Genomic DNA, 26,993 nt, shown 5'->3' on the forward strand with positions numbered 1-26,993 from the left:
GGTTGCGTGGAAGGAAGCTGAAAAGCGCTTGTTTAAGTCTATGATTTAGATAAACCGTAACAGTTTTAGTTTACGAATTCATATTTTTGGTAAGCCAAGCTCATTTTAATTGAGTGAATGCCATCTAATTAGAATGTATGTATGTCGTCATTAGTAATAAAATTATAATATGAATATGTAGCTAAGTAAAGGCACAAAGTATGACAAAATAAAATGCAGAAAATTCCTTTACAACGAAAATAATAAAGCAGACATGACAAATTTTACTGCGTCTCGGAAGGTAACAACGTGTATGTCATGATTCTTCCGATGTTTTCATGGTTCTCCTCAGTCCCTTTTTACCCATTATTAAAATTAGGAAGTGTTAGAGAACATAACTTTGAAAACGGACCACAATTGCACCATCTCACATCACTCATAATACATTGCCACATTTTAGATTGGGATGACATGGGTAGGACTAAGATTTTGTTGGAAAATCTGAAGGTAAGAGTGCACATGACAGACTGGTTGTAGATGAAACTTAAAGAGACAGGTTTGAAGGTTGTGGATTGGATTCATGTGGCTCATGATAGTGACCAATGGTGTGCTGTTATGAGCACATTGCTGAACCTTTTGATTCCATGAAAGACAACTCTGGTCAGTGTAGTTAGTTAGGTACATAGATATCTTCAGTTATTCTGTGTTTGTTATCAGTACCCGATATCTTGAAGGATGACTCAGGAATGTGGATTCTTGACAAATGCAAATCTGTGAAGGCAAAAAAATACAGATGAGTGTATTTGGAATGTGAGACTCCAGAAAGGTCAAAGGACAGCTATTGCATTTGGTGAAACAAATGCCAGGACACATAAAGTTCAACTGAAACAGTAATCATAGTGAATGTTGGAAAGAACGATGCAGTTGATAAAGGTCAATATATTTTACATAAATTACCTTTGTTTAATTAACACATTTTATTGCATTAAATTTCACAACAGTTAGTACTAATACATTTATCAGTTTGTATCCTATTTAGGTTAAAATATTTCTAGACATTAAAACATTCCAACAAAGGTTTATAGTGTGTGGCATTTTGAAATCATAGTTTTGTTCATAAATTACATTACTCCATCTACATTTATGTTTTCAAAGCTTAGATTACACAATATCATTATTTTTAATTTATCTCATCCTGTTTGTTCTCAGAATTTTAAATTGTAGTTTGATACTTGCCACTTCCTTATTCTTTTAAATTGTGTTTCTTACAAAGGGGTTAACAACTTTTATAAGCACTTGAAGAGACTATTAAATATTTTACTATTTATTGCCTTGTATGATATAATTGACAATATCTGTATAGGAACCATTCATCTCAAGTACCCTTAGCCCTGAAGAGAGGCAATATCTTCCTCTAAACTATTGATATCTACCTACAAGCTTACATGGTGTTACAACTCAGAAGATTAGCATTTACATACATTCCTCAGATATTTAGAGACAAATAAGGATGAGAAGTAAGCTGAGATAGAACATTTTTTATAATTTATTACACTAAACTGACAAGCAGTATTGTTATTGAAAATATGTAACTGTCAAACAATATTGTTATTGTTGTCTTTGGTCAGACTTTTCCCTATTATAAAAGAAACTATATGAACACTTCAATTGAATATTGAAATGTCTTGATGGCATTTATACCTATTATATACACATTTATGTTCATGGAAATAAGGAACTAATGAAGATGACTGTCTTTTGGGATGTTGTGTCATGTCATCTGATAGAAGTAAATTTCAAGGAACTAATCATTGTTATAAATGTAAAGAAATGTTAAATGTCTGCATGGAAGACTGAGAAGGTGACATCCACCACATCCTGAGATCTCTTTCAGTACTAAAAATGAGAGGAAACATGTTTTCATAAATAAATGTCTCGTGCAGTGCATGCAATTTGAATTTCAGTTTCAGAGAAACTTGAGAGGGATGGTTTCACAATGATTCACTATTAACATTGCTTTATTTTATTTTCATTTAAACTATATTATTTACTAGAAATGTTTTCTACCTCAAGTGGGATTGAATATTGTTAGCAGTACAATTCACTTTTCAACATTGATGGACATTTTCTGTATGCCCCAGTTAAATATGCATTGCAACCTGTGCATCATGGTGCTTTCATATGAACAGAACTAGTTCCAAAGAATGATTTAAAGTCCAGGTATTGATTTCAATATTGACAAAATACAAATTTCCTCAAAATTCTTAAAAAATAAATAGCTTTCTTTGCTTTATTTAGGTAAATACTCCTCCTCACATACCAAGTAATGGTGTACAGTGAATGCTGCTATGATCCTTTACTGAAGGATAAAGAAAATTATTCTAATTCTTACATTTTAACTTTTTCCTAATTATTATCCAGTATGTGTTTTTGGTTTTACTTTTTTTTACAATATGATTTATATCTCTGAATATTCCAGCTGTAGAAGTATAAACAAACTGTAAGTATGTAATTTGGCAATTTTTAGTAGTTTACTTTTTTAACCATTGCTTTAGTGTATAAGAAGAATATAGTACATAATTTGCATAAGATTTTTAATTTTTTTTGTATGCTGATCACATTCATAAACAGTAAATGGCATTAGTGGGTTGGGAGAATTTTCTTCGTGAAACACTAAATTAATTGTTTGCCATTCACAGAGTTTTGAATTAGTTTAAATTGTATGCTAATTGTATAGTTGCTAATGCATAATCATCACATACTTAATACTGTAAGTGAAAAATGAATGATTATGGGAAGATAGGAGAGACTGGTCATTCACTGACCTGTATATAACAAATGATGCTAGAAGAAGAAGAAGAAGAAAAATTGAAGAATTAACAATGCCAATAGAATGAAAACAATAACGGTACTAAAATGAGTATATAAATTCAACTGAATGGAGACAAATTAGTGTATAATATAGATAGTGTTAGTAGGTTACTTTTATGCAAATTGTCAAAATTTGTGAAGCTAGAATCATCAGGATCCAAACTATTTGTTGAGAAGTCCATATTCAGAATTGGGTAGCATAACTGAAATATTTTAATACTATTATAAAAATTTAATTTTGTTAATCTTATCTTTTAAATTATGAATGTTTTAAAATAGTACAATGTTTATGTAGGAGTTCTATTGAAAATGAAATTAGTGCCAACCCAAATGAATAGCTTTTATGCTCTGAGATCTATTTTTGAGCATGAAGTGTCAGACATCTTGACCCTGCTATTGAATCGACATAATCATTGCAACATTTTTCCTACATATACACAACTTGCACATCAAACATATAATTTGGTACCAGAGAACTTACATGTATTAATATGCATTTGGACCATAATATTGACTTATAAACTGTGAGAAATACATTATATGACACATAGTTGTTTTCTAACATTGTCTTCAAATTAGCTGAGTATGTTACACACAGTATAAGCTATTTTCTAAATGTGTGTCATGTTCTCATTGGTTTAGTAGACAACTGTCATGTAAAATGGCATTACGTAAATATGTTTGTCTACACAGGAATTGTATATACATATTATTTGTAATAATTTCCTTGGTTAATATAAGGGAATATTTGTTTAAACAACCATTAAATTTATTTATAAAAGAATATGCAAGGGTGCTTTTAATTTTTGTTTGCCTTTGGGACAGTAAACAAGTGTGCAGTTATATGATGGGCTCATCATATATTTTACAGACCTGTAATTAATATGCAGCTGTATAAGTGAGAATTGCCTGTGTATAGGAAAATAACATGCAAAGACTATACATTATTTATTAAATCAATAAGAAATTTCCTTTAAAAATTGTGCCTAGCTACAAATTTACTTTCAGAGGACTAATTTTTATACTGTGTCCTTTGTTGCCAAGTAGAAAAGGATAATGCCTTTTGTAAAGCAGCTGTTACATTATTAATTCTACATTGTGTTAATGTAAAAAAATAAATTACTGGACAAATGCAGAACCTGTGTAGACTCTCATGAACTATGTGCAAGTTTAGAAGCTCATGCTCCTCTACAACCTAAACACTTTCCAGTGTCTGTATTTCAGAAGTCAAACACACATTACCAATAGTTCCATAATAGGAGTATTATAATAGTGATAACAACAATTAATAACAATTCTACTACATACCTTAGTGGTGGGTTCTTGTTCTTATGAACTGTAATTGATTCTATATGTGTTAATTATGAGGATTTATTGCTTTTTGCATTTATCAGATAATGATTTCTGGACAAACATTCACTAAAAATTATTGAAATATCAACATCTAGTTAGATTTTTTTTTAACTATTTATATATTGAATTAAATTTGTGTCTTCTTAGTGAGAAGAATTCTTAATTTAATTTATTTAAGGAATCAAAATATAATGGAAAATACTAGATTAGTAAGTGATGTGCCAAAGGAGTTTACATTAGTTCCTGTTGTTGTAAAAGTAGAAACATTTGCTGATATTTCACCACTTGTTTTGTGTATGTTATGTTTCAAGCCTCATAGCAACAGCACATCATTTAGATTTGAATTAAACATATAGAAACATAGCTCAACATTTAACACTTCTTGTTTATTGGAAGACATTGGATTAAAATACAGCACACATTTCTGTAGTCATATGACTAACAAGGAATAATTCAAATATCTTTATAAAATGCAATAAAATAAAAACTGTCCTATAATATAAGGATGGCATATAGGTTGCCACTCACAAAGTACTGTGTAGTCACACAAAGGCATAATAGACAAAACAGACTGAATTAATCCATATAATTTCTACAGTTTGTTATTCAGGGAAGAAGTAGAATTTATGGATTTATGTTTAACAGGGAATGGCTGTTAGTTATGTGACCTCACTCATCACCAAATGTATAATTCCCCTATAGATACAGGACTTTGTGTAAAACATTGTATTTCTTTACATTCATAAATTAAACAGTGTTTTGTGTTCTATCATAATGAATGAACTTATGCGATTACTTTACATGCTTGATTCATATTTTCCCAGTTGTATGATAAGAATTATTGTAATATGTTTCTTGAACATGCAGCAATTGCATTTTTATTTAAGACTGATGTTACCTGCAGATGGAAGACTTATTCATAGAAGACTTTGTTTCAGAACTGAATTCAACTGTGTAATAAGAAATGTTTCTGCAGCATATTGCAAATGTATTTTTATTTGACGCAGTGATGCTGTCTGTAAATGGAAGACATTCATGGAAGACTTAGTTTCAGAACTAAGATCAGCTATATTCCTTCAACGTATTGCAAGCACATTTTTATGTATTTAATACAGTTATAAATGGAAGACATATTGATGGAAGACTTAGGTAACTAAAATTCTGTTCAACATGTTAAAATACATGACTCATTTCATAAATATGAAATATTTATTAACAGTTAATGAGATCACTTTTTACTAATTTTCTACTAATTTCTGATTTTTTACTTAATTTGGCAGCAATATTTTCTTTGTAAATGGAAGACTTGCATTTATATATTTTCACATACACACACACACATTTACAAGTTGACTTGTACAAAAAAGCTAACCTCATTTGAGAGGGAGCTTATTCTTGTATAAGTCAGCTTTTACAAGCATCCATTTCAGTATGATAATATTTATTATTGTCAATGGCACTTGAATTTATCATGAACTTTCTTTCTGACTGTAGTATATATTCTTAATAATAGTATTGCTATCCTATAACACTATAGGACAACATACAGATTGTGCACCTGGTTTAAAAGCAGCATTTAAATGCCTACATGACCTAAAGTTGCTTTCTGTAATGTTTTATTCTCAGTGGTTTATATACTTTACCAGTGGCATCTCACTCTTGTTGCTATCCTACCTCCATAACTACAAACTAATTCCAGTGTGCCAGATTAACAGATCTGAGTATTGAGTGATAATGTTGTATATTCAGAATGGTAATCCAATTTCAAATGCCTTGATGAGAGCAGAACCTGAGTCATAAACACCAATGATCCCAAAGAGGCAGCCAAGGAAGATAACAAAACAGTCGTAGGCAACTGTACCCCAGTCAAGTTGCAGCCGCTTCAGTTTGAGGTGGAAGTAACATGGCCATATGAAAGAAAGCATTGTACCAGTGAAGCTACCAATGAAACCCATTAGAATTGTAAAGTGAGGGATAGAAATGGCCATGAGAATTGTAACCACAACTATCCCAACCCTAAATGCCAAGCCCCAAACCTTTAGTTCCCCATCAAGAGCCCAGATGGTGGGAAATAGTGTCTCTGGCCTGCCTTTGAAGAAAATCTTTTCCAGTAATTCACAAGATGCATAGTAGGGCAGAGGGTAGGAGAGCACAGCCTTTAGTACCAAAAAGAAGTTGACCAAGCCTTTGAAGCCTGGGGAATGTAGGTTGTTTGTGATGACTTGTTGGGTGTCATTCTGGAATGTGAGGAAGCAGATGTAGCCAAACAGGGACTTGAAAGTGGCTGCTGCTATGTGACTCCAATTGATCATCCAGTCAAACTTGGAGCGGTCAATGAGATTGCCTTCAAGTGTGGGCAGGAAAATCTGTGATGTATAGCTGAAGACGATAACACCAAGTGAGATGGGGAAGTTTTCAAAGTCAATGCTCCACTTGACTTTGGACCAGCCCCATTCTGGAATTTCCAGGAGGCAGTAGCCAAGAATGACAGCATTGATGACTAAATGGGACATAGTGCACCAGAAGCTCAGCACAGACACCATGTGTAGTGACTTGAGAAAACCTGCAACATGGAGAATCACACAAATCAATTTTTGTAACATAAACTTCTACATTTAGTGTGGACAAAATTACACTATCTAATTAAGTTAAACTGAGTTGTAGTTAAGCTAGTTTAAGTTTAATTTTTAAGCTTGATTTGGTTTGGATGCTAATGCTGTTTCAACTTAAACCCATTAACAAACCAATAAGCCAACCAATATTCCACTTCTTTGATGTAATGTTGATTGAAAATACTTTCAAAGGTATTTATTTATCTTCTAGGTAGGATTAAAGCTACATGCCATGTAGAAATTGGCTTACTCCCTTCATCATCAGGGTGTCAGTCAATTTTTACAAGACTATGCAGCACATTTCAGAAAACAATCATCTTAATATTCATACTCACTGCCATGAGACCCTGTAGTTTCTCTCATAATAATTATTTCTGTAAAATTCTTTTTGTACTGCACTTTTAAATGTTGTCATGCCAAGGAACCATATGCATAGCTTATGATGGTGATTTTTATTCCACATACTACATTTCCATGCTAAAATTTGATTGAAGCTATGCATGTTCACATATGTTAGTGGTAACCTGTGGAGGATGCACCAATCTCCAGTCTAAAGAGCCCTACCTCAATCTGGACAGAATTTAGAAACTGTATACATTTAAAATAGGCCAAGACTTGAATTAGTGAGAAAATTATTTCTATGGTAATGAATTTTATGAATTTACATGACTATCCCAAAAAAACAATGTTAAATTTACTCACCTAATGGCACAAGAAATATTCCAACGAGCATCATCCAACTCCGGGAATCAATAGCTCCCTCAGGAAAGGTACCAATCATGAGATCCCCACAGACCACAACATACAGGATGCATGTCATGAGAAGCTCAATAATCTGAGCAATGTTTACTGCTCGTACACCCCAAATGGGGCCAAAGCATTCCCGTGCAATGGCAACATAAGAGTCTCGTACTCTCACCCGCTGACCTGTGATAGCATCTTCCTCATACAGACATTCAACTAAGATTTTGCCCGTGTAGCAGCAGATGTATGCAATTCCAATCATGGCTGCTATTGCCCAGTATCCACCTCTCAGAACGGCAAATGGCAGCGACACAATAAACATACCCTGAAACACATAATCACGGGTGTTCATGGAGAAATGAGGTGTTTTGAAATTTGTACTCTTTACCTCATGTCATTAGAATGGTTCGATTATGAAGGAGATAGGTAAGATGTAGCAAACGTAAGAAATAAATTCATATGTAATTTTTTTGGAAAATCTGTATTGAAGAAACCTCTTCGGAGATGTGCGTGCAGGTGAAGTATAAAGTTGTCTCTGGTGCTCAGTGAATGTAAGTGAGTTATAGCTCCACTCATTCTTGATCATGGCATTAGTTACAGGTGAGTGACCAGCTTCATGCCTCATCTGCTTTTATCCCCAGCGAACGAGCCTCACAGTATCCACTGGATGGAAGAATGAATCAACCCCAAAGACAGTCTGGATGTGGTAGAAGTGAGGAAAATTCTCTTATGCTTGTGCCATGTTTAACCCTGGTCATTCAGCCTGCAGCCTAGTGACTATGCTGACCCAAGTTAACTGGTTTCTTAAGTGTCAGATGATCGATAATGTTCGTAAAACTGCATAATGTGGAGCTTCATAATTTGCACACTTCATATATTAACAGTATGCTCAAATGAAGGAGGATGAAATGGACAAAGCATGTAGCACACGTGGAGGACATGCATACAAAATTTTAACCGGGAAACTGAAAGGGAAGAGACTATTTTAGGGACTTAGGCTAGATGGGAGGATAATAAAGGTGTGTTAAAGAAGTGCCATAAGATGCAGAATGGATTCATCTGACTCAGGATAATATCCAGTGGTGGACTCTTGTGAACATAGTAATTAACCTTAAGGTTAAGGAAATTTCTTGACTAGGTTCTCAAGGAGGGCTGCTCCATGGAGTCAGATGGCTTGAAATGGGTTGGTATTCCGCTGGCAGAGCATTAGTTAGTGTATACAGCACACGATATAATTGCCCCGCAAGTTCTGAATAGCATGAAATACCATTCAGGTAAGGTGCAACAAATCTTTTCATTACTGATGTCTGTGGTCGTGAATACTAAGATGTGCATGGCCTTGGACCATTGGATCTGTAGGATCGCAGGTTCAAATCTTTCTCATAACATGGGTCTTTTTTGTGTTTCTATGTTAATAAGTGTCTTTTAATAGACTGGTGCACTGTTAAGAAAGATATATAGCTGTTTTGAATGAGGTTATAGAAAGTCTACAGTAGAAGAAGCCAAAATCAAACTGGGCTCAAGTTCCAGAAAATAGCCCTGATGATGGAGGCAGTATGTTAATCTGAAATGTAGGCACAGCACGAATACATCTGGCCGGAAAAAACCCAGAAGATTATAGTCACATTGTTGTGGGTACTGCAAATCCTACAAGAAAGGTAGTAATTAAAACCCATTCGTAATTTTTAGATTAGTTATGGTATAAAAGTAACTTCAAGTGACTACTGTTCTCGAGGTAGTATTTGTGACACTGCCCATCAACATGTAGATTAATTATTTGTAGGAGACGGGACTAATTTTTACACAGCATATATGAACCAATGGATAGGCGCAAGGTTACATAAATTTGTCAGGGAAACATAATATGATTAGTTATGAAATTGTGTGATCAGAATAGCGTGTGTCTGAGGATTCTTAAAATAAGTATCTTTAAAATAACATTCAAAATAAAGAGCATTTAAAGTTGTTGATATTTTATTTTCTGTACGTAGGCCTGTAACAGTAAGGAGGGGATGATTCCATTCTGACGATTAGAGTAGGCAATGTCAAGTCATGCGTGCACGAGAGGAGTGTGGGGTGACTCAGTTTGAGACCGTGGCTAAGTAGGGGTAGACATAATCCTCTGGTTGTGTGTAATGATAAACGAAGTGCGTAAGATATGACAAATTAATATTTGTGTGTGTGGTGATATAAATTATGTATGTGCCGCGATGTTTCTGTAGACATTTGTGCAAATGAAAAGTGAAGGGTTTGGACTGCATGCTGATGACACTTAAAAGGTATGTTGAGTTACAGATAATGGCTTCATGTGCATTTCTTCTTAAGTTCTTGGAAGTTAGTACAGAACACAGACAGTTAGCTCAAAAACTAAGAACGAAGGAACATGATTGTAAATAACACGATGGTTATAAGGGTTTGTAACAGATCGTTGTGAGCGACGTTTACAGCGCGTGCAGAAGACATTACTATGCGGCATTATTCTGGTGCAAGTGGCAGTTGAATAGCACCAGTGCTATGTAGAAGCTTGTAATGAGCTGCTGGGTTGAAGGTCGCTGACTTTTGGAGTTTCGCGCCGTGTATTCTCGTAGGAATTGATCAACGTTTAAGAACTGCTTACTGCCTCCATCGCCGCCTTTAAGACTGAGGCAGTAACGTCCGTCAATTTCTATCAGACTATACAACATCCCAGATAATAGTAATTTTCGTACTCGCCGTCGTGAGAATCTGAAATCCTAATAAGATACTAACTGCTTTGACTGCAAGAGGATACTGGTTCTCTTCTTCGTAATGACTATTTTATTGTTTCTTAATTTTGAAGTCCCACATTTTACAGTTAGTCTATGGAGATTAACTCCACAGTGTAGAACCCTTGAACTTAGTCACCAAGAAATTCCCCACCATTATGGAACCCGATTATTCACTGCCGGTTTTACAAGAGGCTCGTATTGTGAGCCAGATGAGTCCACTCCACACCTATCATATTTATTATAAGGCACATTTTAATTGTATTTTTCCCATATACCTTTTGGACTTTGGTCTTTAAAGTGGTATGATCTGTTCAGTTTTTTCGACCAGAATTCTGTATCCACTTCTGATCAAACCCATTCGTTCTATACATAATTTATAAAGTTTCTATGACGTAATGGGGGGAATGGGCGGTAGAAAATGAAATGAAGATAAATCCAGGTAAAAGTAAAGCAGTCAGCTTCAATAGAGCTAGGGTGAAGGATAAGCTGAGTTACTTTTTTGGGGATCAATTAATTCCAGAGGCAAATAGCTTTAAGTACTTAGGAATACTTATTCGCAGTGATCTGAGCTGGGCAGATCATGTGAATTATACACTAATTAAAGCATGGAAGGCTCTCCATTTCGTAATGCGTATACTAAAAAAGGGAAATAACAATACGAAACGTTTAGCTTATACGTCGCTAGTGAGACCGATACTTGAATATGGAGCTGTGTGTTGGGACCCTTACAGGGAAGGACAGGTAAGAGCACTAAATCGGGTGCAGAAGAGAGCGGCTAAATTTGCTAATTTCACGAACGAATCTGGTTGGGAAACATTGGCACAGCGTAGATTGATAGCCCGAATGTGCGCCCTTTTCAAAGCATACACGGGGGGCCGGGCTTGGAAAATGATAGAGGATAGATTATTAAAGCCATGCTACCTGGGCAGGGACGATCATACTCGGAAAATTAGGACTAGGAAACAAAGAACGGATGTAGGCAAATATTCCTTTGTAAATAGGACCATAAGAAGCTGGAACCAATTACCTCCAGGCGTGCTAGAGTCTTTCCCCTGTAAATTAGGCACCTTTAGAAAGAGGGTCAGAAAAGTAGTTACAAGCTAAGGGTTATTAAGTTGGGAATAAATGGTGATAAGTGAAGTGAAGTGTCTTAGTCTCCAAGTGATGAAGGGCTGTAGTTCTTTGGGATAAAATTTTCATGTACTGAGAGCGGACTTTATATTCCACTCTTAAGTATTGTGATTAATTAGTGGATGTGTGTTTTTTTATTGTGTCAGATGTTTTATTTTGAGTGTGGTATGTTGTATTGTTGTGTCTCATTGTATTGTTGTGTGAGTGCATCAGTTCATGACGTTTGTAATACATTACAGTTATTGTCTTATGTCTAGGTGGTATTAAGTTCTTTTTTTTAAGTTAAGTACTTGAGGTTGGATGGTTTTGTAATTTATGAGTTGGTTGATTTTGAGTGGGATGTGTTGTTTTTGTTGTGTCCTTTTTTATTGTTTTGTTCTGTCTCTGTGTTGATGTATCTCATTGTATGTTGTGTCTTATGGTTTTTGTTGTGTCCTTTGTTTATTGTTTTGTTGTGTCTCATTGTGTTGATGTATCCCATTGTTTGTGTGTCATATTGTTTTTGTTGTGTCCTTTTGTTTATTGTTTTGTTCTGTCTCTGTGTTGATGTATCTCATTGTTTATTGTGTCTTATTGTTTTTGTTGTGTCCTTTGTTTATTGTTTTGTTGTGTCTCATTGTGTTGATGTATCCCATTGTTTGGGTGTCATATTGTTTTTGTTGTGTCCTTTTGTTTATTGTTTTGTTCTGTCTCTGTGTTGATGTATCTCATTGTTTATTGTGTCTTATTGTTTTTGTTGTGTCCTTTTGTTTATTGTTTTGTTCTGTCTCATTGTGTTGATGTATCTCATTGTTCTGTTCTGTCTCATTGTTTTGTATGTTATTGTAGGACACTGCCACCGGGTATAAACCCATTTGCAGTCAATAATAAATAATAATAATAATAATAATAATAATAATTTACGTATTAATGCTGCCAGGGAATGAACATATGCCATATCTTATCCAGTTGCATGCAATTAATTTTAACGAAATTTAATATGTGGGGGGCCTACATCACAACTTGTAACAGCAGTTTGTTATAAAATGGCCGTTTAATAATTGATAGCGTTTGACCATTCTTATTGCTACTGTGCCAGCGATAACTTCGAAGTGGCTCCAATCTGCCCGTCCGCATTCGATTGCAAACCCGTTGCCAGCATGAAGTCAGGCAGAGAGTTAATGCATTTGCACGTGTGCATGTAGACACACGCACACACACCTTCACTTCCACGCCATCAGTCTACAGAGGTTTTGAAATGTATAAAGGTGCCTGTAGAATTACATTAATGTGTGTAAAGATGTGTTATGAGTGAAAATTCGTAATGAATTAATTAGAAAGGCGTAGTTTAGTATATAGGGATATCGACAGAATAGTGAGTTTGTTTTTTTGGCTTGTGAAAATAACTTGGCCTCACCAATGCCACGAAGCGGCGCCACATTTGAATATAAATTGCAAAGATCTGCGATACCGGAACATTAGTTTAGTAGGTAATGTGACAAAAGTTGTAATCACAACGTTTTCCTCAGTCCCCAGTTTTAGACTGGCTTGCTAGAGGAGAAGCAGCTCTAAAGCCTGATGTGTGTCTACAGGTAACACAGACATTATTTCTTCTTCTTTGTTAAATATATATCATATCGTATGAGCCGGGATAGCTCAGTCAGTATAGTGACTAGCTACGGGCTGGACGACCGGGGTTCGATCCCCGACGGGGGCAGAGGATTTTTCCTCCAGCCTCTGAGTCCAGACCGGCTCTGGGGCCCACCCAGTCTCCTCTACAATGGGTACCGGGGTCCTTTCCCGGGGTTAAAGCCGGCCGGGGCGTGATTCTGACCACTCACCCCCATCTAGTGCCGAGGTCAAGGAAGAGAGGAGCTATACCTCCACTCACCCCAAACGCCTACATGGCGTATAGTGGGACAAACTTTACTTTATATCATATCGTACAGCGTTCTAAATAACAGTTACAGATCGTAATGATTCCTACATACTAGATTTCGTAACAATTTTTAGAAAATCGAAGTCACGCACTCTGTCTCAAATTTGCACAAAAGAGAAGTTCTCATGCTACTGGGGGGGGGGGGGCACTGCTTACCTGGATGGCATTGGTAACGTTCCATGCTGCCTGCCATTCGTTGATCTTGTGTTTGTTTCTTCCTTCGCCGAATTCCCCTCCGCCTCCATTATCACTCCCGAAGTCCACACTGGTTAGGCTGCCATCGCCACGAGCGTGTTGGTAGCTCTGTTGCCTTTCGATGAAGCCGTCTTCAGCAATTCCTGCTTCAGCCCCATCATAGTTGCCACCTTCTCCTGGCATTGTTGACAGTTCGGTGCTTTCCCCAAGCCTTTGATGGCCCTCTCCCCCGAATTGTGCAAACCTCACATGTTCGCCAGGTTCTCTGTGTCGTGTCCCACCGCCACCTCCAGTTGCTTTTCGGACCACCTCAAAGCATGGGCTACTGTCTGGCAAAGTAGCTTTAAATGTCTCCCAAGCTACATTAAGGGTTGCCCTGAGTGGGGGAACAGTAAATCTTCCGAAGGTTGCCATTTTTTGTTTTTGTTTTAAGGAGAGGAGCGCGTGCTTTTGAAGTATTTTATATGTACTTCACCTACAATTTAAATCTCCCTGCACCTCTGACCTTATATAAATATTTATGCGCTACGGTAATTAATCTATTTCAATTATCATGTAAAATCATGTCACAATTATTTGCTTGTGCAATATTGTAGCTTTACATGCGGACAAGCCTTAATTTTTACAATATAATTAACTTGAACGGACTTATTTATAACAAGTGCTATCGAAAATTATAAAATCAATAATAAATTTTCGTACTTTTTAGATATAATCTATTTATGCATATGGCAGAAACTCGAATCAGTATCTCTGTTTATTTGTTTATATGTTTACTATATCACAGATTTGTTTCACAGGATTCGAACTGAGTTCCTTTTACCCGAGTCTAATTCGAAAACAATTAGTATTACTGAAAGAAATACATTTAGTACCGCCATACTTGATTCTTCAAACAGATTAATCCTTTCATAAAAAACCAAGCATGTTCATAAACCAGTTCATATGTGAGAACTACGTATTTCATCTTTGTTCGAATTTTATTTTGGAAATAACCAATCTTTTATCGCTTCAACCATTAATTACATAAACACGTACACAGACGCACAAAATATTTGCTTTTACATCCGAAATGGTGTCACGCCATTTTTGTGTTACTGAATATGAAAGCCCTGATTATTACGGCCGATCGCGCAGTGTAAACGAAAAGAAATGTATATCAGCACTTGCGGTCAGTACGGAGTCGAAAATCCTGTTGCTTGATTCACCCAATGCTCCCACTAATGTAGCTTGAGACGCTGTGCAGTGTGAGGTAAATGGTCCATCCCACAGACTCCGGACTGGGGCCGTTGTACTACGGATCAATCCGATACCATGGAGCGAGGGGGGTGGTCTGCCACCAGGAGAGAGAGAGGGAGTGCAACAGATCACAGCGCCACACCCCTTCATCGCTTCATACAGATGTGGTAAAATACAGAACCAACCATGGTTAAAGCTGCTTGTTCGTTTCGTTTAATTACTGTAATTGTTGTTCTTCAGCTGTTTCCTGAAATTAGTGAAAGGAAGGGAATTAATTTCAGGTTTTCATGGCGGCGATTATGAAGATGACTGTCTTCTGGGTTATCGCCTGATTATGGAGGCAGCAAGCACCACTGGAACAACCCAGAAGACAGCCATATTCATGTCCGTAGTTCATTTTATAAGCCACCCGATCAACAAGGCTGCGGTATTGTCAGGTGCAAAATCTAAATCATTACGATGATCAAGGAAGATTAGATGGGCGGGTCATGTAGTGTGCATGAGGGATGAGAATTATGTATAAACTTTTGGCTAGGACGTCTGAATGGAAGAAGCCTCTGGGATGGGAGAATAATATTAGAGTTGATCTTAGTGAAACAGGGCGAGGGTATGGACTGGATTAATCTGGCACATTATAGGGTTTGATGGCAGGCTGCTTTGAACACGGTAAGAAATTTCTTGGCTAGCTGAGTGTACTGTCAGTTTGTCAAGAAGTATTCTGCTCCGTGGAATTAAACACTGGCAGAAGTACCAGAAAGTTCAACAGCACTTGTAATATCAGAAAATCTTCACGGCGTTACAACCCGATGTCTTCACCGCCGTGAGAACCTTATATCTCGTATAGCCAAGGCGGGTAAGGAGCGGGGAGTGAAAAGACCTACAATTCAGAAACGTAAAGGAAGCTTTACGATCCTAAGTTACAGAGAACATGTTTCAGAACATGACCCATGTTAATTTTAAAATTATTTTATCGGAGATATTTAAGTTTCTGTGATGTTTGCGTTCGTACGTGTTAGGAAACATTTAATGATTCAGAAAATGACTGATTGCAGCCTCAAATCGAGTTGTAGAAGGCGGTGGTGGCAATGGACTGCATGTTTTTGAAATGGCGCTTGTGTTTGTCTTCATGAATTAGTAACTGTATTCCTCCCCAATCGGCTTACACCTCTACCCTCCAATTTACGTATCCAATGATCCGAGCTTTTACTGCCTTCGTTTGAGACGATGGTGAATTAATTCGGTAAAGGATATTTAACCTGAATGCACGACATTTTGAAGAAAAATTGACAAGACAGGGAAGGGTGTGCTTAGATATAAGATTTTTCGATTCTGAAGGTTTCTGACAATCTGGATTGTTGGGTTTTTGGACTCTGTCTATCGTCACATGTTTTATAACTTCAAGTTTCATATTGAATTTGTATTCAACTGAGAATAGAATACAATGAAAATCGGTGGTATAACAAAAAATATCAGTGGTTCTCAACGTTTTGCAGACCTAGGGACGCATTCACTCTTGCTTATCGATTTACGTCCCGCAAAGTTGTAAATTACGTCAGTTTATTGTAACGCTATGGCAGAGTTTATTGAAATGCTACCAAATCGCGCAAACAAGTTCACTTGGCCTATTAATCAATAATTTTCTTTAACAAGCTAAATCATTAGTTAGATGATTGCTTGATTCTGTTACGATTTGCATGCATCTCTCCAAGTTTCCATTAATAAGATGCGAACTAGTTCACGATCAGACGTTCTTCATTAAGCTCTGCAGTAGTTCACAGCTGCAAGAACTGGCGATATTAAGAAAGCGTGTTTCCTGATGTCAACAATTTTTCATCCTTGAGTGGCAATATTAAATGTAAGCAGGCCGCATGCGACCCGCGGGTTGATAACCCCTGTGTAATACGGATTAGGGGCCATTACCACGGGCTGCATTGGCAATTCATTCATATCTTTGTCGAGATCCGCAAAAATTTCGTGGACAATAAAGGAATCTGTATTTCCTCAATTTAAAAATTAGCCGATAGTTGTTATGGAATTGAAAACAGATTATAGCTGATTTCTCCTTCCAAGTTAGTTTATTTTAAAGGTGTATTTTTGTTAGCTTTTAAACAGTTTTGATTTCAAGTCATTGTCAATTGTATAAATCTTCTATTATTAATATCACATTTTTAATTTTGTGTTGCTAAATTTCGTATCCGTTGAACCTTTGCACAGTAACGCGTTTTTAACGTTACATTACAGAATTTCTGTTTAATTAAAATATTTTTGGCGATTGTTTGCTCTAAACTCTTAGATGATGCATATATTTGTACGTCGGTGTTCTCAGTCGCAGAAAATGTTTGCCCTTCTCACATCGGTTATTCCAAAATCTGACGAAGGGGCCGAATAAAATGGTTGCGGGTCTCATGTTTTTGACGGTTTCCTAGGCCACTTATAGACCTCATGGATAGAAGAAGTATGACTCAAACGATCGTGGACAAAGAACTCCTAAAGGAAATGCAGCAGGTCTGGAGATTTTGATCAATTTGACACTTTCTCAACTGCATGGTAATGAAAGGCAAAATTATTATGAATGATGAATTGAGAAAGACGTGAAGGGAAGTGGCCATGGCTCATTTTAGGTACTAATCCAATTTGTCTGGAGGATATGAGGAAAATCACAAAAACCCTCGGACGGGATAACTGACCACCTGACCAAGAACGAAATCTGTGACCACCCATATAAGCAGCAGGTGCACGTATCAATGTGCCTTTCATATCCTTAAACATGAACACTTCCTGCCTTGGTTTATTACTTGTGAAGATCACTGTATTTGTTCTCTTCGATCAATAAACACCTCACAAGCAACATTTTCATGTTCAATTTGGATAGAATAATTTCTAAAAATGGAGGTGGTTATGATATCGTCACTTTTATTAAAATGACACTTGAAAAAAAAGAACCTTTTTTTATAATAAATTTATAGTAACTTTTATTTATTCAACCATTATACAAATATGTACCAATTCTGTCTCAAAGACATACATCAAATTCAAGTATTCATTCTTGCGAACCAAGTATTGTACTTAAACTTTCAAAACTGAAATTTGGTTCTCTCGTTTATGTCACTGTATCAATAATAAATATCAGGTGGTGATTATTTAGACCTTGGCATTAAACAGAGACTAGAATCACGTGTGATCAACAAGTGCAGATTCTTGAATTCAACATTGTCAACAGATTTTATTTACTCTTTAAAAACTGAAACTATAAATTGCAAAACTATAAAACTTGTCCTTAAGAACATAACACACCTTTCAAAAATACAGCCTTAACATTGGCACTACAACTGACCAAAAATAATCTTACTTTAACATACACGGGGAATAATCCTAACATAACACTATGAAACTTCTTCTTCTTTTTCCGGTTTAACAATGTTTGTACATTTTCCGGTACCCTTTACGGGTCCCCAACTTTCCGTTGGCTTGTTCTATAGACATTCGGTAGGACTCCTTGGACGAGGGATCGGCCCATCGCAAGGCCTCTACCTGTACGCAGGACAGCACAACACAGAAAACCATCCATGGCTTGAGTGGGATTCGAACCCACGGTCCCCGCGATCAAGCGGCACAGGGCCCACGCCTCAGACCGCACAGCCACTGCGGACCCCTACACTATGAAACTTAAATAACATAATTAATTACTAATCATGTACATATCATGAAACAAAAGCTATTAAAGATAACTCTCTCTTCAGCGAATGAAGTGTTTGGTTATAACTGAATTAGATTTTGGGGTATCAGTGATTTTTCATAATTATATTCCACCTTGTCCCTGACTGAGTGACTGTTCTGTGTTTGTCTTCATTACTTAATAAAATACTGCAATAAATGTTGTAACAGCTGAAGTAACAGTTGGAATGCTTTTAGATTCAAATAACGTAGACAGCTTTGTCTGGTAGGCTTCTTGTTGACACTGTAACTAACTCCCTGGTAGCAGAACCCGCAGGTTCAACACTGACAACACCAAAGCCTGCCACCGGCCACAATCCTGAGCCAACACCATCCATTTGCCATCCTCACAGTCCACTTCCCTAAGATCCATCTTGATGTTATCCTCCCATCTGCTTCTTGCTCTGCCCAGTGGTCGTTTTCCAGGATTCCCCACCAAAATTCTGTGTGAACCCCTTGTGTGCTACATGTCCATATCATCGGATTTCACTATCCTCTCTATGCCTGGTAACCCGTACAATTCATGCAGTATTCTAAATTCTGCACTTATCTTGTTGATACTGTGAGAAGTTTAATTTAAATTCTGCTGCTACCATTTCATGTTACATATCAGATCGATAAACTTTATTCCTTTTTATGAAATTTTATACCCCACACATTTATAACTGAACTCGTTACTCATCTAATGGTTACATTTCTGCAAAATACAGGCCGTATATATACACAGTAATTTTTCCATAAAACTGAGAAGTACAGCGAATCTCAACTGCAGCGACTAGCCATTTTTATGGATAATATGTGTAATGTGAGAAGAAGGAAGATTTAAGATGTTATCAAGGTTCATTCTCGTCTTGAAAATTTTATTTTCCCCACATACCCTAGTATACTTTTTTATACGCCCAGTGATTTGAAGATTTGTATGTCCGCATCAGAAAGTTACATTAAATTGAATGTGGTCAAGGTAAATTTCCTTGAGAACTGTTTGTTTGGTGTCTCTATATAAATATCACAGTACGATAGAAATTGTATATTTCTGTCTGATGATAATTTTGTTTGCAAACAGATCATCGGCAACCAAAACATATTCCTGAAAACATGCATTTTGCAATAAAATGTGCTGCAACCAATAGAAATTCTGGAAAAATAAAACCAAGTATGTACTGTTGAGGTCAAGAATACTTTTGAGTTGTATACGGAGCTTTACCTACATTCCCCACGTAACTTCATAACAACGCTTTGGAACCTTACATTTGCTGATATTTAATTTTGCACAATTTCACAAAAATGGTTCTGGCAAAGGGATGGTTGCAGCCTTTTATTTATGGTGGTTTCATATTCACAATGTACCACAAGAGCAAATCATATAACAAAGAGGACAGAAGTACAGGCTCTTATTTAACTATTGCTGGACTAACAACTCCATCAATATTCTTCAGAAATAAAGTTTTATTGACTCTCTTACTTACAGTAGATAAAAAATATGTAAAGTCAAAATGATCATCCAATCACATTCATCTTGAAAGTGACACATGCTAAGCTGTACATAAAAGATTACTAACATCTGACTTAAATTTCAATTTCAAATCGATATAAATTTGGAAATCTTATTAAACAATGACATTAGAAAGTTATTGAAAAATAAAGAAGAAAATACAACACAGAATGCAACTTCTATATAAAGTAGAATTGTGCGATTCTAAATTCTTGGGAAAGGGAGTGTGAAGACAAAAAATTAGTCATAATGCGTCCATTTCCAACTGTTACTGACAGACAGTTTAACACTGATGATGATATAAAACACTGGACCAGTATTAAAAAATCCGAAAATTACTCAATGAGAAGTTTGTGAATACGTTGCTGGTGTTAAAGCATGATACCAGGAGACTGGTGGAGAACAGACAGTCAAATTCAAGAACGGGGAGGAGGGGAAAAAACACTGTATTTCGGCTATTATTTCAAGGTCATTCAAGTCCACTGTCATTTCTTTTACATTAAAATCCATTTTCTACAAATATGGCTAAATTAATTTATTCTCTTGAAGAATGTAAAGGCTACAAGATTACACCATGTCATTCAAAAGTGATAATATCAAATCAGTATGTCAATCTGAACAAATCTGGTAAGTTAATGACGGGTAGTGGAGTTTATTACTAAATGACATCAGTTAATAATGTTTCGCATTTCTATGTGGTTAATTTCTGCTTCATAACAGAAAAGGCTTTAGGCCAATAGAAGAGAGACTGCACTAACTTCGTAACATTTGTGTCCAACAAAACTTTTCTCTCCATTCTAAATTGCATCTTGCCTACTGTCAGGACAGGCCAGGCACAAAGTATTCAATATTTATACCACATAAGACAAAAGAGCAAATAATCCATCTACCTTGCGTGATACTTGGTCCTTCAAACAATCTGTGGGCCGTACCTTAAAACAACAGTAATGCATCAACTGCATGAGCTTTTATTCCAATTACAGTGTAACAGTAACCAAGTCACTCATTCAGGGTCATTATGCTTTTGCTATATCAGTTAGCTGTTCAGTCAATGTGTCCACTTCTGCGTCTTCTAGGTCAAATTCTCGTTCCCAGTCATCATAATTGCTTTCTGTAACAAAACATAACCAAGTTCATATCACCACATTGTTCTGTTTATGTGACTCTTATTATGAACGTGGCTTAATAATCGCAGGAATCACCGACTTAAATAAAACTGTCTTTTTATCAACTGAAAGAAAAGTATTCCATTGGCGTGCTGCATTTTAGAATTCTGAAGAATTAAACATTGTATATTTTAATACAACTGATGTTAATAACGTGTTAACCATGAAAATTTCATAATGATTCATGGGGTATTATATTTGGAGCAATCACTATGTTATTTCTAAATCTCCAACAAAGCTATCCGAATGAACACTGCACAATTTTAAAAATATATCACAATACAAAATGTTAAGACCCTACATCAGTGGTCCCCAACGCGGTGCCTGCAGGTGCCATGGCGCCCGCCAAGGCTTTTTTTGGGTGCCCGCGTTGATACGGAAAGAGGTTATACTGAATAATGAAGGCCGTTCAACCATGAACATTATAAAATCAAAGCGCAGATCTCTACTTACTAATGCCCATCTCGACGATTATTTGCGAGCAGCAATATCGTCCTACACTCTCAAATTTGAAAATCTGGCTGATCGCACTAACTTCCCACTTGAGTAATAATAATTGTACTTATAAAACTACGTATTTTTGATTGTGTGGTTTCTTGTATCATTAAACGTCGTGTTGTTTTGTGTATTATTTGGTGTCCATATCTTATTTGTCCAGAGAAAATAAAATTTGGCTTTGTTAATTGGTTGGTGCCCGCCACGATCTCATAAACTCTCAAATGTGCCCGTAGGCACAAAAAGGTTGGGGACCACTGCCCTACATTGTTAGGGTTATTTCTGTCACGATAATACCAAGACAGGGTGTCCTATTATCACCTTCTCTTCTTTTATGTCAATTAGTGTCTACAATATTAATTTCTGGACAGACACATGCAGCCTTATTGAGAGAGTTCTGATCAATTCTTTCATAATCTTGTTTAGTTTCTCATTAAAACAAACAACACCCAGATTATAATTATCTAAATTGGTATTTATGTTATAGTACCTTTGTCGCCTGAGCTGGACGAGGTGTGACAGCTATTTCCATCAGTGACAATAACCATATCCTTCTTCTCCTTTGTTTTAAAGAGAACTGATTCATCGCCTGTCATAAGTTCTCCTTTTTGCCCATCTCTGTTCAAGTTTTCTTGTTTGCTGGTTGCTTTATCACTTGTGCTCATCTGACAACCGTCCATCTTAGATGCTATGGATGGTTCCGATCTGCTCTCACAGATGAAAGAGGAGTGCTGATTGCCTCTTACACCACATGCTGACATCATAGCATCTTCCCTACTGTTCCTTTCTGAGTTACTTCGCAGTAATTTCTTGCTCTCACATTCCCTTTCATATTCGAGCAACAGTCTTGTTTGTTCCTCTTCAGTCAATTCGATGTTGGCACCAAAGTCATCTTCTGAAACGTAACCAGAAACAAAGTATTATGTTTGCAGCACACTTTCCAGAAATTGCCAAATACAAAATCTTCCTGCTCCGCCCGGCACATACATTTTTTTTTGGACCTTTCACTATCCATAATTTTAATATGTAAGAATGAAATATAATGGTTTGGACATGCACTCCGTATGAGTAACGATAGAGGATGTAAGATGATCATCAATAGTAAACCTTCTGGCAACCCTATAATTCAGGGAATTACTGATTTAAGCATGTTTAGTAAATAACTTGCTTCCTGACCAGACAGATTACCTTGTTCCCACTGAAAATTCTCAGCCACCTGTCTCTCCTTCTCAGCTCTTCGTTCCGTAGCCTCCCTTCTAGCTTCTTCATCTTCCAGTAATGCTTTACGGAATAAATAACGCTGCCAGAATTCTAGGTGTGATACCTGTCAAAATATTCCTTGCAATTAGAATACGTCATTTTGAATTTGCTCCAGTGGCACGTAATATGAAATTTATTTCAGTAACTTGCATTTTTCTAACAAAATAACTAATTTGTTTCATTAGACTACCTAATTAAAACTTTGAAAAGCTGTATAATGAATGTCATATTCTGAGTTCTAGAAGCACTTGAAACTTATGAACAAAAAGCAAGCATTACCTGATCTGGGACCAAAGCTGTGTACTGGGAATGTAAATCTGGGTTAGCAGTCATCATTTTTGACAGTCTGTCTGCAGTCAGCTGATCTTCAATAATTTCTAACCATGCTTCATACTGCTGTTCATATTTCTTATCTGGATCAAACAGGAATGTGTCAGGATTGGCGACGAGCGCACGCTGCAGCATCTAGAAGAAAGTATTTACCGATTTCTGTTGTAACATTTTCTCACTTATGTTATGAGAATCACAGGAGGTTAGGATTTTTGCTCATACGAACAAATTTATCACTCGACGAGCATCACCTGGTATTTTGTGAGCACTACAGGTTGGGAGTCATGAATGACAATTGCCTCTTCATCCTCATCTTCAGGTGATGGGTTCAGTACACTGCTGACCTGCCCAAAAAATGATGATACACTCCTCTTCATAGTGTTTGCCGTTGATTCTGGTTCGTCTAGCTGAGAATGAAAGTAATGAAAAAAGCAAATACTATATTTTGGAACTGAGGCACAACATGGAGTTTATAGTACAATGAAGAAGAAGTAGAATCTAATTTCTACACATAACTTTAGCTTTTGAGTGAGAGCCGTGTCAATTTCTACAAGCCCTTGAGCATGCTTGATTTGGAAAACACGAGATTAATCTTACTCTTAATTTGTCCTTCAGAGCTGATGTTGTAGAACTGACAACATTACTAGCCTCACTCTTAACTGCGGTAGAAAATTCATCCAGGTCACGTTTCACAAATTGCAGGACCTCAACAGACTGCAGGCAGAAACACAAGAGATTTAATACAAATAGTTTAATCCTTACTAAACATATAAAAATATAATGTAAACATTATGGACACATGAGATAAGAGCAGCAACTATAAATGCAATATCTGTTTTATCAAGCTGATGAAATAGTTTTGTTGGTTCTATGAACAACCCAAGGGGACAAGAAATGGCTAAGTAGATGTAAGATGAAGGTGTCTCTAAGTTTGAACAGTATACTATTATGAAATATGTGGAAGTGGAGGTATAGCTTCATACATTCTCAACCTCATCACTAGATAGAAGTTAATTACATTGCTGGACACAATGGGACAAAAAGAAAGCTCCAGCAATGTGCAATGGACAAGACAGAAAACATATTTAAGAAGACTTTGCAAAGGTCTTCTGGAAAAAGAATGGTTTAAAGAAAACCACTGCAAAATTAAGTTTAAGATAATGGAAAATAAGTCAACAACTCCTGTTGTGGCATATCAATATAGATAAGCGTTAATTTAAACACAGTGTAGGTACCTTATTCTTTGCAGCCTTATACCATGAATCCAACCAACCTCCCTCTCTGAAACAGACAAATTTAATATGAATACACATAACAATACATGCCTCTTAACTGCTATTAAGACATTCTTAAATTATGATACTAAGGTATATAACAATCTGACACAGATGGAGCCATTCAGCAGACTGTAGTAAAATTAAATGTTCATTGTCGTACTTGATGTATTACAACATTATATATAAAGCACATTTAAATTAAACTGGTGTGAATTGCCAGAGTGCAGTCTAAATATGTAGTACCTTAGTTAAGTTGACACTGAAAACAGATGCACACAAAATACTATAGACAACAACTGGAAGGTATTCTGAAACCATCATACATCACTTTTAACATAGTATGTTGCAAAAAAGATAGTTATTTACACTTTACCGCATTAAAGAGTTCTTCATACCACCTAGCACACTTATGAAAAAACCATATGTTGTCAACTTTACATTTTTCTTGTGGTTTCATCCATAATGTTCACTTTATATTTGTGCTTTTTGGGGCCTTTTTTTTGTAAGACTGAATCGCATACACAAGGAAGCTATTATGTTTTGAACCATATACCCCAAAAGTATTCGTTCATGGGGCTTTGCTTAAAATAGTTATTTCTAATGTTTTAACCTTACTTGTTTACCTTTCTTCAGCCATAGCTGGGCTGTGACACAAAAAGGAATGACAGCTACAAGTCCTCCGTGCGTCGACAGCTATGAACACAGAAAATTAACGAATTTTACCCCCCAGATGTATAATATCAAGAGCGTTGGCTTAGTTTAGTTTATCACTTATCACTATCATGATTTCGTTTCTATGTTGACATCGACAACATTCGTTTCTCAACGAACACGTAGTATCGATATGCACAGAGTGGCTGCGCTTGTATCGTGGTGAGTATTAAAACACAACCACGGAACGTGTTGACCTCTAACGTCATGTTCAAGCATTCTGGAATAATGACCGTTCGGGTTTTTACGGCGGTTTGTATGAAGTTGGCTGCCTTCCGGTTTCTTGCGACGTGGTCTGGTAGAAGTTTATTCAGAGGTGCTTGCTACCTCCATTATGTTGGAAGCAGCAAGCACCTCTGAAACGTCAGAACACTTCTACCAGACTACACGGCGCAACATCCTAGAAGACAGCCGTTTTTATTCTCGCGGCCGTGTGAATCTGAAATATCTTCCTGAAAGACAAAGTGAAGTTAGTCTTGTCTGACGGCGAGACGAAATACTGCAATCGTATGTAAGTCTTCTCGCACATTATGCAGTTCGGAAATGAGCAGTAAAGTGTGATTTGCTAGATAACTCTGAAATAGTTAATTCATTACTTGCAATAGCCCTAAGTTTTAAACGAAAAAGAAAGTTGACAGTGGAACCTCGGTTCCGGAGAATCTGACGTAAATACGTCTCTGTAATGTAATGTGATGAAATGTAATAATTCTTATATAAGATAAGTACTTGTGATATTCCAAAACGTTTTTAACAGCACAATAATAACTACTCTACGATGCACTTCTTCTACAAGCGATTCACAGCTCAGCTCTTTCCGCAATAACGAAAGCGGATTGTTGACGGCAGTAATGAAACACAACAATGCACGCAGGAGTTCATATAAAAGCTGACCATTGACGTCGGTCAAAATTTACACATTGTTGATATGGATCTTACACATCTTCGTTACGCTTTTTTGCCGAATGACCCTTCCGTATAGACGTATTTACGTCGAAAATGCATATTCACTTCCAACCAGATCTTCTCGTTTACGCTTTCAGAAATACGAATATAATCAACATCATATTTATTCAACTAGTAGCAAATCTAAATAGTAAGTAATGAGGGTTGTTTCTGGTTTGGAATTGATTAATAAGGCATACGACAAAAATGAAGGATTAAAACATATCCAAACATATTAAACTTCTGTTTAATTCTGTTGCCCATATTAGGCTTTCCATTTTGTCCGGTTATTTTGCTCCTAGTACACAATTCTGTTCTTTCCCAACTATACAAATGATTCTCTGCTTGCCGCCCAGTCAAAAAAAAAGTCTAGGTCCTTAGTGTACCCAGTTTAGGCAGTGAAGCTTATGATATTCTATCGTACATGACGAAGGACAAAACATATTCCAGTTAAGACGTCATGCCGCCAGAACACGTTCGGCTGTTGTTTAATTTCCTTGTAGGCCTAATAATTAAACTGTAAGAACGAATGTATACATAATAAATCCACCGTATTGTGTATTGTGCTATCTCACAGATATCCAAGTTAAGCTATTCGCATTATCTGTCATGTTAGTCACATTTTCCACCCTTGATACATTGCATTTACCAGACTACTCATGATAGTCGTTCAAAATGCACAGTTATTAAACAGGGTCGATGTCTAATTAACAAATTACTGGATACACAATTTTATATTTTAATTGGTTGTGCTATTTCTTCAGAGTTTTTACGAGTGTGCACGAAGTATAACCTATAGAGTGAACACATAATAAGG

The 26,993-nt window shown here is 36.5% G+C and overlaps 3 protein-coding genes across 4 annotated transcripts in view; 1 reads left to right on the plus strand and 2 right to left on the minus strand.

Moving 5' to 3' along the window:
* Positions 1-1,287: 1,287 nt before the first annotated feature.
* Positions 1,288-14,853, minus strand: VGAT (vesicular GABA transporter). Its single transcript, XM_022058316.2, has 3 exons — positions 13,512-14,853; positions 7,518-7,884; positions 1,288-6,766 (listed from the first exon to the last, which is right to left on the minus strand). The coding sequence occupies exons 1-3, from the start codon at positions 13,962-13,964 to the stop codon at positions 5,949-5,951; spliced, it is 1,638 nt and encodes a 545-aa protein (XP_021914008.1). The 5' UTR covers positions 13,965-14,853; the 3' UTR covers positions 1,288-5,948.
* LOC110827061 (uncharacterized) overlaps positions 7,881-26,993 on the plus strand; it is a 283,738-nt gene continuing 264,625 nt past the window's right edge. The window contains exon 1 of the mRNA XM_087342869.1: positions 7,881-9,838. Coding sequence (XP_087198995.1) covers positions 9,819-9,838 — 20 coding nt within the window. The 5' untranslated portion in view covers positions 7,881-9,818. The remainder of the gene's footprint in view (positions 9,839-26,993) is intronic.
* LOC110827059 (BSD domain-containing protein 1) lies at positions 19,932-25,401 on the minus strand. 2 transcript variants are annotated; one of them, XM_022058327.2, is made up of 8 exons: positions 25,147-25,401; positions 24,482-24,527; positions 23,844-23,960; positions 23,498-23,653; positions 23,196-23,381; positions 22,845-22,980; positions 22,147-22,548; positions 19,932-21,106 (listed from the first exon to the last, which is right to left on the minus strand). In XM_022058327.2, the coding sequence occupies exons 1-8, from the start codon at positions 25,158-25,160 to the stop codon at positions 21,012-21,014; spliced, it is 1,152 nt and encodes a 383-aa protein (XP_021914019.2). In that variant the 5' UTR covers positions 25,161-25,401; the 3' UTR covers positions 19,932-21,011. The 2 variants fall into 2 exon arrangements, with proteins under 2 accessions (XP_021914019.2, XP_021914018.2); XM_022058326.2 differs by having other exon boundaries at positions 22,147-22,551; positions 25,147-25,386.

This window comes from Zootermopsis nevadensis, unplaced genomic scaffold, assembly GCF_977971745.1.
Source record: "Zootermopsis nevadensis isolate Lab colony 2312 unplaced genomic scaffold, Znev_1.0 Znev_ptg000004l, whole genome shotgun sequence".
Taxonomy (NCBI): Eukaryota; Metazoa; Arthropoda; class Insecta; order Blattodea; family Termopsidae; genus Zootermopsis; species Zootermopsis nevadensis.

Bases quoted from the DNA above. Each gene is read 5' to 3' on its own strand.
- LOC110827059 (XM_022058326.2), bottom strand. The intron at 22,981-23,195 runs GTAATGCTTGCT...ATATTTTGACAG, and splicing joins CAGCTTTGGTCCCAGATCAG to GTATCACACCTAGAATTCTG. The intron at 22,552-22,844 runs GTAATCTGTCTG...GTTACGTTTCAG, and splicing joins GAATTTTCAGTGGGAACAAG to AAGATGACTTTGGTGCCAAC.
- VGAT (XM_022058316.2), bottom strand. From the start codon at position 13,964: ATGGCAACCTTCGGAAGATTTACTGTTCCCCCACTCAGGGCAACCCTT. The intron at 7,885-13,511 runs GTAAGCAGTGCC...TATGTGTTTCAG, and splicing joins ACGTTACCAATGCCATCCAG to GGTATGTTTATTGTGTCGCT. The intron at 6,767-7,517 runs GTGAGTAAATTT...TCCATGTTGCAG, and splicing joins AATATTTCTTGTGCCATTAG to GTTTTCTCAAGTCACTACAC.